The sequence below is a fragment of the Mustela nigripes genome, chromosome 4 (genome assembly GCF_022355385.1).
Source record: "Mustela nigripes isolate SB6536 chromosome 4, MUSNIG.SB6536, whole genome shotgun sequence".
Taxonomy (NCBI): domain Eukaryota; kingdom Metazoa; phylum Chordata; class Mammalia; order Carnivora; family Mustelidae; genus Mustela; species Mustela nigripes.
Genome location: NC_081560.1, coordinates 113,416,722 through 113,428,527, shown reverse-complemented (window position 1 = coordinate 113,428,527; position 11,806 = coordinate 113,416,722). Strand labels below are relative to the sequence as shown.

The 11,806-nt window shown below is 47.9% G+C and overlaps 1 protein-coding gene across 1 annotated transcript in view; it reads left to right on the top strand.

Annotated features, from left to right (window-relative positions):
• Positions 1-11,668, top strand: part of CHRM3 (cholinergic receptor muscarinic 3) — a 500,011-nt gene extending 488,343 nt beyond the window's left edge. The window contains exon 5 of the mRNA XM_059395799.1: positions 8,487-11,668. Within this exon, the coding sequence (XP_059251782.1) occupies positions 8,506-10,278 (1,773 nt within the window). The 5' untranslated portion in view covers positions 8,487-8,505 and the 3' untranslated portion in view covers positions 10,279-11,668. The remainder of the gene's footprint in view (positions 1-8,486) is intronic.
• The last annotated feature ends 138 nt before the right edge of the window (positions 11,669-11,806 follow it).

The following is an 11,806-nucleotide window of genomic DNA, read 5'->3' as shown; positions in this document are numbered from 1 at the left end:
TTTGAGAGAGAGAAATTGCAAGGGGTGGGGCAGAGGGAGGGGAAGAGAGAATCTCAAGCAGGCTCTATGCCCAGCACAGAGCTGGATGCGGGGCTCAATCCTATGACCCTGAGATCATGACCTGAGCCAAAATCAAGAGTTGGGTGCTCAGCCAACTGAGCCACCCAGGTGTCCCAGGAACTTTATTTTACTTACTTTTAAAGATTTCATTTATTTATTTGACAGAAAGAGATCACAAGTAGGCAGAAAGGCAGGCAGAGAGAGAGAGAGGAAGAAGCAGGCTCCCTCCTGAGCAGAGAGCCTGACACGGGGCTCTATACCAGGACCCTGGGACTACGATCCCAGCTGAAGGCAGAGTCTTTAACCCACAGAGCTACCCAGGCGCCACCCAGGAGCCCCCCAGGAATTTTACTTTTATGTAACAAGTTAAACTTCTGTTTTTAGGCCCCATCCTGCACCAGGAATCAGCACACACTTAACGGTTTACAACATCCGTTTACTATCTACCATCGCCTGTCCTCCTGGAGAACCAGGCTCGGGGTGGAGGGCAAGATTCCAGGCTCTTCCCCTCCGCTCTCTTCCCTGCCTTCCTCTGGCTTTGGAAACGTGTAGTTTTCTCCTCAGGGACATTACAGGTCAAGCTGAAGCCCTCTTTGTCCGTCTTCCTCGCCCTTGTCATCTTCCCCATCCAAGATGTCACCGCCAATGTGTGATTGGCATCCTTGTCTTTTTATGGGACTTTCAAGCACACAAATATCTATATATGATACACGCTGTTCTTGTATGTGTTTTGTTGCTTCCTAAATCATATCATGTTTATTCATCACCCACAACTTGTTTTTTCTTATTCAACAACATATTTTTAGAGCTTTTGAAACTTTCCTATTTATGTGTACATCTGTAACTTTCTGTATATGTATGTATCCAGCCATGAAAGCATTGCCAAGACCAGAGTCATGAAGCTTATCCCCTGTGTTTTCTTCTGGAAATTATAGCTTCATGAGAAACATATTGGCTTATGTTTAAGTCAATAGATGATTGATAGATACATAGATGATTGATCAGTAAATTAAATTTTTTTCTGCTGTATTTCCCTTTCTTACCAGATTTTTTTTAGCCACTGTCAAACTGATGCTCTTTTCCTGATTTTTGTCATGACAACACATGCTTCAGCAAACATCCTACGTAACCCCCCTTGTATATGACTATATGCAAGATTTTCTAGAGGACAGACACCTAGAGATTAAATTGCTAGCTTGTAGTGCACAGACTTTTTCCATGGGATTGATAGCTGAGTCACCTTCATAGTCGTAGCAGTGCATTTTCCTTAACCGGGTGAGGAGGCACCTGTTTTACTGACCTAATGTTTGGGCCAGTACACCGTTCCTTGGTGTTTAAAGACTCTAGTGTTGTAAGCTCTGTCTCTACCAGAGTGTTTCAAGTCAACTTTAAAAAGCCAACTTTAATGGGGGCCTGGGTGGCTCAGTAGGTTAAAGCCTCTGCCTTAGGCTCAGGTCATGATCCCAGGGTCATGAGATCAAGCCCCACGCCCAGCTCCCTGCTCAGTGGGGCATCTGCTTGTCCCCTGCTCCCTCTGTCTCTGTCTCTCTCTCTCAAATAAATACAATAAAAAGCAAACTTTGAGCACAGTCTCCCTGAGTTCCTGCAGTTACAACCCTACGCTGAGGACCTGAGAGGTTGGCCGTGGTGGAAGGCAGGCAGCCAATCAGGGAAGACTTCCAAGAATTAGCTCACCACATGTTTCTTGCCCTCTTCATAACCCACAGGGGTGGGGGGTGGCCTCCCGGGGTCCCGTTTGTTTTTCTTGCGATAAGAGCATTTAACATGAGACCTACCTCCTGAAAAGAATTTCACCACACACTGCAGGTCTGTTAGCTGCAGACAGTGCTGGCGTGTGCGGCCCGGACTCACCTTGCATCACGTGTATCCCGAGTACGGGGTTTCTTGTCCTTCGCTGCCCCCACACCTGGCTAGGCCCATCCACTCTCCGCTTCTCTGCGTACTGCTGTTTCCGACGCCCCACATGGGTGACTCGTGCGGTATTTGCCCTTATGGGACTGGTTTATCTCAGGAAGCACCACGTCCTTGGGTTCCCGCATATTGTCACATTTCCGTTTCGAAGGCTGAGAAGTAGTCCGCATGTGCACGCACTGCATTTCCTTCACCCGTTCGTCCGTCCGTCGATGTCTAGTTTGTTTCTCTGTCTCGGCTACTGTCTGAGAGCGCTACAATGGACAGGGGAGGGCTGAGAGCACTCGAAGATGCTCATTTCAGTTCTGTGGAAGCGTGGCCAAGGACTTTCATGAAGCTCCTCCTCCGTGTTTCCTCAGGAGAGCTTTATAGTCGCAGGTCCTATGTGCAAGTCTTGTGTCCATGTGTGTTGGTTTTGTGTTGACTTTTGTGTATGGTATAGGACTGGGGTCCAGTTTCGTTCCTTTGCCCGCGGCTGTCCGGTCTTCCCGGGGTCCTTTGTGGAAGAAGCTGTCCTTTTCTTGTTGTGTTCTTGGCTTCCCCTGTCAAAGATCAATTGACCGTATATACACGGATGTTTGTAAGCCCTCTTTCTGATGACACCGGTCTGTGTGTCTGTTTAGGCCGGTTTCATACTCTTAATTACCATAGCTTAGTGATCTTTTTTTTAAATCAGGGATTGTGGGGCGCCCGGGTGGCTCAGTGAGTTAAGCCTCTGCCTTCGGCTCAGGTCATGATCTCAGGGTGCTGGGATTGAGCCCCACATTGGGCTCTCTGCTCAGCGGGGAGCCTGCTTCCCTCTCTCTCTGCCTGCCTCTCTGCCTACTTGTGATCTCTATCAAATAAATAAATAAAATCTTTAAAAAAAACAACTTTAAAAAACTTAAATCAAGGATTGTGTTTTCTCTAGCTTTGTTCTTCTTTCTCGATGGTTTTGGATCTTCAGGGTCCTTTGTGGTTCCATATAGGTAATCCATTTTTACGGAGTAAGAAGTGTGGTGTCAGAGAAGTTAGGCCTTTGGCCAAATTTTCCCTCCTTCTCAGCCAACCCCAAACTCAGACCCAAAACAAACAGGCTCTGAGACCATGGTTCTTAACTACCTTTCATTGCTTTCCAATAAAAAGTTATTAATGAAAATACCAGCTTCATTTTTTTAAAAAGATTTTATTATTTGACAGAAAGACAGTGGGAGAGGGAACACAAGCAGGAGGAGGGAGAGAAGGAGAGGCAGACTCCCTGCTGTGCGAAGAGCCTGATGCGGGACTGGATCCCAGGACCCTGAGACCATGACCTAAGCCAAAGGCAGGCGCCTAATGACTGAGCCGCCCAGGCACCCATAGCCTCGTATTTATTAACAGAAGTGATTTCCATGCATCTCATTGTCTTATAGCATCACAGGAGTGCCCGTGATTTCCTAGACATTTCTCCCCTTGTAGCTATAAGTCATAACAGGTTTTAATAATGTGCTTTTGCCCATAATTTCCACTTCCTACTCAGAAGGCTTTTTCTTCAATGACATGTTCACCTGCTGGATTCACATCCTCCTTTTTGCTTTCACACATATGAAGGTATCAGGAGACAACTATAGTTATCTGGAGTGAATGAATGATCATTAACTATTAACTTATTAATTATTGTCCTTTGGATGGTATACCATATGGGGGGATGACAGGTCACTCTCCTTGAAGGGTCCTTTTGCAACAGGAAAAATCCTGCTCATTTCACAGTCTCTATCTGTGGTATGATGGACGGAAACGGGAATGTTTTTAAAATAAGAAAAAGCACCTATCTGAAATTTTGTGGGGTATTTGATATTGAATTGGTTTCGAATTATAAAAAGAACAATGGCCACTGGTAGACATGCCAAAGAATTTAGGTCAAAGATCATCTGCCTAACAGTGTGTGATTCACAGAGTTTCTAGTGATTAGCCAAGAAGCCGCTAGGTTCCAGGAGCCCCGGAGCGGGCATCTAATGAACCCAATACAGAGAGCTGGTCCCACCCATGGGTAGGACTCAACTCTGGTTTCTTTTATATTCTGTGTTCTCACAAGGGATAGTTGGAATGAAATATTGTATAATTTGTGGTGTTCTACAGAATCACAGCATGAAATGAACCAAAAGAAAAGAATTGCTCTAAGGCATGTTTCTAAAATCCCTACTTACAATCTCCACTGACATTGGTCAGCTGAGCAAATTATTTGGCTCTTGAATTCTTACACACATAATGTGATTTGACATGTTGTGTGTAATTTGCACGGAACAATTTGACATTGCCTAAAATATGTGGTGCTTTTAAAAAACTATTATATTCAGATGCCATATCTCATCTATGCGGTAAGTCTGTGGAGGGGAGAGTCCCGACTTCCTGAATTCAGTGGCACCGGTGCGAATGACCTAAAGTTACCAGTGGTTCTGTGAGAGGCGCTGACGTTGAGGGTGGCGGTTATGTTAGTTGGGACCGTTTGGGCGGCAGATGGCAATAACCTGCCTCAGCAGTGAAGGCAACAGAGGAAATGGTTGGCTCCCATAACCTGCAAAGTCAAGGGGGAACTTGACTTCAGGAGTTGCTAGGTCCAGGTTTTTTGAGAAGACATCATGGTCTTGCTGTCTCCACACTCCACATTGCCTGCCATCTCTCTCCTCTACATTTGCTTGCTTCTCAGATTTTCCACGAGCATATAAATGGGTTACCAGTGCCTAAAAATCCCAAGAACATAGAGTTCCCCTCTCTCTTTCCCAAATCTGTATCAGCTCCTCTCCTTAACTTACCGCTCCTGCTGGCATGTTCTTCAGGCCCACTGCTGAAGCAGAGGAGGCAGGGACAGTGTACTGGATGCCCTTCCAGAAATACTTACTGTGGAGGACAGGGCATTTCCAAAAGGATGGCTGAAGGAAAGACACAGAGCAGACACCCACTGTCTGACATTGACAAGAAGAACAAAGAGGAAAGGAGATGTATCATCAACACAAACATTACTGGCCATTACAGTTATTTATAAGAAAATCGGCAAGGCAGGAGCTATGAAAGTTAGTCAACAGAACATGATCAGCATCACGGGACAGGATGGCAGAGACTTAGAAGGTGTTTTAAGAATTTTAGGGCACCTGGGTGGCTCAGTGGGTTAAGCCTCTGCCTTTGGCTCAGGTCATGATCTCAGGGTCCTGGGATGGAACCCCACATCAGGCCCCCTGCTTGTCAGGGAGCCTGCTTCCCCCTCTCTCTCTGCCTGCCTCTCTGCCTACTTATGATCTCTCTCTGTCAAATAAATAAATAAAATCTTTTTTAAAAAATTTAAAATTTAAAACAAAAAAAGAATTTTAAAAGGTGCTGTGGGAGGTCATGTGAGATTCAGAGCACACCCCAGGGGCCGGAGCAGGGAGCAGGAGGGAGGGAGGGAAGAATGTAGTATGGGTCGCAGTCCAAACCAAGCATGGACAAGAAACTTAGCCACTATGTCTAGGAAGCTTTGGAGCTTTGGAGTGAAAGACACTGGGGAGAGAAAGCTGTCCAGAAGGTGTGTAGAAGATCAGCAGGGCTAAGGGGCAGATCAGAGAGAAATGCAGGACTAAGGGTGGTCGTAGGAAGGAGAAAGTAATACTCATGGGCACATGTTGGGGAGGACACCTCGCCTCCCCAGGAGGAAGTGGCTGTTAAACTCAAGGACAGGACTTCAAGCTGAGGTGTCTGGTTTCAGATGGGTCTGTTCTCCTCTATCCGTGTGGCTGTAGGTGTGACGGGGAAGATGGGCAGACACCCTGTAGGAACTGTGGGAACCTGGGAAGCAGGTGGAGGCAGAGATAGATAGATACCCTGCATTTGCATCTGGGAAGAAACCCTCAATGCAATCCAGTACCCCAACAGCATGTAACATTTCCCAAATACAGACAGTCCTCGGTGGGAGTGAGCTAGAGGTAACGGCAAGTTGACTGCCCCAACAAAACCCTCAGGAGTGAAAAGAAGTAAGGAAGAAAACCCCATCCATCACCCATAATTGGAAATCAGTGCCTTGTGGGGAATTTCATCTCTGGATTATACAGGTGTTCTTTTCTGTAACAGAACAATATGTTAGAATATTTAGACTATTTTTTTTCTATTTTCAAATAGTGCTGAAGTAAATATATATAAGTGTATATATGTATGTAAGTGTATATAAAATTATATGTGCATGTTGTGTATGTCCAACCACTTAGGTATTTTATGTGTAGGTAAACACACACCCACAATACATAAGTACCTCACATACATGCATCAGCTCCTGGGATCTGGGAATTTGTGCATGATTCTAACAGATGCTGCTAAATCACCTGTCACATTGTCAACCAATTTACACTGTAGCCACGACCACAAAATTCTGTCCTTCACACCTGTCCACACTGCCTGCCTCCAATCATTTGTATTTTGCTCATCTTTTAGGTGACAAATGGAATCTCATCTAATTTTTAATGCACATTAACTCTACTTTAAGGAGGCAGATAACACATTTTAGCCAGTTGGAACAGGCTAGTTGTATGCGGCATCTGGATAGACCGGTGGAGAGTTAGAGAAACATCACAGTGCGACTCAGAGTGGGGGGGCTCGAGATGATCTGGGTGAGAATCTCTCCCCCCTCCTCCCTCATGCATCGGCCTGATCTCTGGACACATTACTTAACTCTCCGTGTCTCCATTTCTCATAAAATGTGATTATTTTAAGGATTCAATGAGATAAAGCATGTGGTGATTTGCACAATGTCTGTCACGTAGGAAGTGTCCGATCTATATTCTCTTTGGATCACTTATTATTGCACTGTGTTGGGCTTTGGGCATCCTGAAAGCCAGAGCAAAGTGGGTTCATTGTTCAAGAAGAAGAGGAGTAAAATAACAATAGACGTGACACTTCTGTCGCACATTGCTCTGTGTCAGGCTCCGTACTAAGCCCCGGACATATATTAAAACATTTCAGTGAAGGGGTGCCTGGGTGGCTCAGTGGGTTAAAGCCTCTGCCTTCGGCTCGGGTCATGATCCCAGGGTTCTGGGATCGAGCCCCGTATCGGACTCTGCTCAGCGGGGGGCCTGCTTCCTCCTCTCTCTCTGTCTGCCTCTCTGCCTGCTTGTGACCTCTGTCTGTCAACTAAATAAATAAATAAATAAAATCTTTAAAAAAAAAACATTTCAGTGAAAAACAAAGTCTCTTTGACACTTACTATTGAATTCTAGGTTAAAGTTCTCAACAGTTTATTTCACTAAGCAGAATGTTTCATTCTTATTTGTCTATGAGGCACGTGGTTCACCAAAATAGTTAAGTCACCCCCAGAAAGTGGCTGACCTTCCTTTAGGACTGCAAAGCTCTCCTGCCACTCGCTGAGGCCACTCCAGAAGGCAGCGTGTGAATCTGATGGCTCTCTGTGGAAAGACTTAATGTGGGGCTCTTGCCAGGGGATATGTGTACCTGCTCATATGTGACAGTTTACAGTTGAACCCTGTTTAGATTAAGAGCCTAAACACAACACAAGTGCTCCCAAGAGTATTGTGCTAGGATTATCGATGCTGAATTCACAGGACGACACTTGTTGAGGAAGGATTTTGGGTCAAGTGCACCGTGGCTGCTGATGTGAGCAATCTAAGGGGAGAAGGCGGGTCCCACCCAGAGCTGTCCAAGACAGCCTGGAGGTCTTCCTGGTGATGTTCTCACTGGAGCATCTCACTTATTTATGTATTTTGGTTAACAAGCGTTTGAAGGAACTAGCTGAAGTTCTGCAAGCCTTTGTACACAAACGTGTGCGTGTGGGTGCTAAAATACTTTCTCGTCGCCAAAGGGAAACTGTCCAAATACTGGAAATATCCAAAACTTGGTTTGGTCAGTACAGAATATTCTGGCAAAGCTACTTCATATTATCAAGCAGATAACAGCTGCCTTGTATACTGTTATCAACCGTTACACAGAACCAACACGCTGCTTCTCTAGCCACGTCTTGAGGTGACCCAGTGTGTAGTGATTCACACCCGTTTCCTCCCTTGTTCCGGGATGAGGCTTCTCATGCCCAGGGAGGCTTAAACGCTTGCCGACTCCCTAACACTGCGTACGCCTCCAGCCTGGGAGAGGCCCGGGTCCGGCCAGACTAAATGCAGGTGAATAAGACCAGTGTATCGCATAAGCAGCACAGACACATCTCCTCTTTCCCCCTTTCTCTTTAAAATAAGAGAAGGAAGACTTTGTTGGGGGAGCGCATGACGTGGAAGTGTAGGTGGAATAGCTTAGAAATAGGGAGAGTGTGGATGGAAAGAACAAGGCACAAGCAGGTGCATGTCACCTGCTAACTGTGCTCAGATTGGTCTCCCCTAACTCCAGGCCCCTCACTTTTCAAGTAAGAGAAAGAGCTGGATGTTTCTGGCCCGAGAGTAAGCCTCATGTCAGAGGTCTCCCATGGGTTTTAAAAGTTGTGCAGTGCAAAGAACCAATCCAAAGAAGGCAGACATTCTCCTAATGGCGCTTATTCTCTCTTCTCTCCCCAGACTATGTCCGAGAATCACAATGAGCTGGCACACTAACAGTACAACCTCACCTTTGTTTCCAAACATCAGCTCGCCCTGGGTGCATAGCCCCTCAGATGCTGGGCTGCCCCCAGGCACAGCCACTCACCTTGGCAGCTACAACGTCTCTCGGGCGGCCGGGAATTTCTCCTCTGCCAATGACACCACCAGTGACCCGCTGGGAGGCCACACCATCTGGCAGGTGGTCTTCATCGCCTTCTTAACGGGTGTCCTGGCCTTGGTGACCATCATCGGCAACATCCTGGTGATCGTGGCCTTCAAGGTCAACAAGCAGCTGAAGACGGTCAATAACTACTTCCTCTTAAGTCTGGCCTGTGCCGATCTGATTATTGGGGTCATTTCCATGAACCTGTTTACCACCTACATCATCATGAATCGGTGGGCTTTAGGAAACTTGGCCTGTGACCTCTGGCTCTCCATTGACTATGTGGCCAGCAATGCCTCGGTCATGAACCTTCTGGTCATTAGCTTTGACAGGTACTTCTCCATCACGCGGCCGCTCACGTACCGAGCCAAACGAACGACAAAACGAGCTGGCGTGATGATCGGCCTGGCATGGGTCATCTCCTTTGTCCTCTGGGCCCCGGCCATCCTGTTCTGGCAGTACTTTGTCGGGAAGAGGACGGTGCCACCCGGCGAGTGTTTCATCCAGTTCCTCAGCGAGCCCACCATCACGTTCGGGACGGCCATCGCCGCCTTCTACATGCCTGTCACCATCATGACTATTTTATACTGGAGAATCTATAAGGAGACCGAGAAACGTACCAAAGAGCTCGCTGGGCTGCAGGCCTCGGGGACAGATGCAGAGGCCGAGAACTTTGTCCACCCCACAGGCAGCTCTCGGAGCTGCAGCAGCTATGAGCTGCAGCAGCAGAGCCTGAAACGCTCGTCCCGGAGGAAGTACGGCGGCTGCCACTTCTGGTTCGCCACCAAGAGCTGGAAGCCCAGCGCGGAGCAGATGGACCCCGACCACAGCAGCAGCGACAGCTGGAATAACAACGACGCAGCCGCCTCCCTGGAGAATTCGGCCTCTTCCGACGAGGAGGACATCGGCTCGGAGACCCGCGCCATCTACTCCATCGTGCTCAAGCTGCCCGGGCACAGCACCATCCTCAACTCCACCAAGCTACCCTCCTCGGACAACTTGCAGGTGCCCGACCAGGCGCTGGGGGCAGCCGACCCACAGAGGAAAGCTGGCAAGCTGCAGGCCCAGAAGAGCATGGACGATGGCGCCGGCTTCCAGAAAAGCTTCTCCAAGATCCCCATCCAGCTAGAGTCCGCCGTGGACACAGCCAAGGCGTCAGAGGCCAACTCCTCGGTGGGCAAGTCCACGGCCACTCTACCTCTGTCCTTCAAGGAGGCCACTCTGGCCAAGAGGTTTGCTCTGAAGACCCGAAGCCAAATCACCAAGCGGAAGCGGATGTCCCTCATCAAGGAGAAGAAGGCGGCGCAGACGCTCAGTGCCATCTTGCTGGCCTTCATCATCACCTGGACCCCGTACAACATCATGGTTCTGGTGAACACCTTTTGTGACAGCTGCATACCCAAAACCTATTGGAATCTGGGCTACTGGCTGTGCTACATCAACAGCACCGTGAACCCCGTGTGCTATGCGCTGTGTAACAAAACATTCCGAACCACTTTCAAGATGCTGCTGCTCTGCCAGTGCGACCGGCGGCGGCGGCGGAAGCAGCAGTACCAGCAGAGACAGTCCGTCATCTTCCACAAGCGCGTGCCCGAGCAGGCCTTGTAGGGGGGGCTCGGCCCAGCGTGGCGGCCACGCGCACGCATCCACCCGCAGACCTCCGGGGGGCGCCAGCCGGCAGTGGGGTGATTGCCGGGGTGATCAAAAGGGGTTTGTCTTTTTATCACCCAGATATGAAGGAAGCTGCCTGTTTACTGACCCAGTGAATAAACCCATTTTAATATAGAAAGACACCAAGTCAGCAAAAAAACAAAACAAAACATATTCCTAAATATAAAGAAATTTATTCTGAAATAGACTTTGGTTTTTTTTCCCTCAAAGAGGGGGGAAAAATGTTTCATAGCAATTCCACACCCAAATCTGTCTGCTGGGTTCTCTGAATCCCCGTTAGTGCGGGAAATCTTAGCTGACCATCACTAGCTGAGCCCGGGGCCACGTTCCTTCCGAGGAGCCCATGCAGGGCGATCCAGGTCCCACAGGGAACATGTCAAGCTAGTGAATCAGTGGTTCAGAAATTACTTCATACGTTGTAAAGCTGAACCTTCTTGTCCCAATAGAGCTTCCCCGTCTTCTTTGGTGTGTTGTTCAACTCCACTTGTGGACTTGATTCTTGCAAAGTACTATTTCGTGCATTTCCAGTTTCGTACCAATAAAAATATACAAGTATATATATATGTGTGTGTGTGTGTGTGAGAGAGAGAGAGACTTCTGCACACACACACAGTGTATATAATATACTGGGAATCACTGAGCTGGCAAATTATTCTTGCAATATATGCTTTCAGTACTTTGATAACTGAAGTTCTCTAGGATCCTGACACAACATAAAAGTGAAATAAACCCAGTGTAATATTTTGGAAACCAGGGCTTTTTTTTTTCCCCCCACAAACCATCCCGGGGAATGCAGCAGCGCACATTCAGACTCTTGAGTATAAGCCGTGTAAGCCGGGTGCTTTGCTGATCTCGACAGAGCTCCAGCAAACTGGAGCCCCTCTGAGCAAGCCCCACCCACGAACCACGTCCACAGGGTTGAATCTAACTGTCCAAATCTCAATGTTGCCCAACAGTGTTGCCCAACAAAATCTCTGCTATCTCAGCTGCTTGAAACTCATCATGTCGCACTTGAATGTCACACGCAGCAATATCTATGGCAAAGTGCCCCAGTGACACCGTGGGGGCGGAGGGAGAACGTGGTGTTGGAGGTCCTGCTACCTGTCCCCTTCTAGATGCAAAAGGGCATCCCCCTGCATTACCTAGCTGTGGCCAGCGCTCTCCAGGGTTCCTTGCACAACACTCAGTCACAGTGGGGTTCGGGAAGTCTCCTGTCCTCCGAAGAAAGTATTAACACTTTTTAAAAAGTATTTCTTCAAGTTGATTTCCTTAACCTTTTGAAAAAAATGATTCTGTATCTCCTTTGAATTGATCCAAAAGCTCAATGTTGTACTAGGGGGGTGGGTGGGAAGGGTTGCCACCGTGGCTTGTCATTTTTGTCACTGTTGTAGTTGTTGGGGTTCCTTCCTTTCCTTTCACCGGGGCAGTGTGGGGAGCGGGAGGGGAGGGGGCGGGGTGGGGGGGT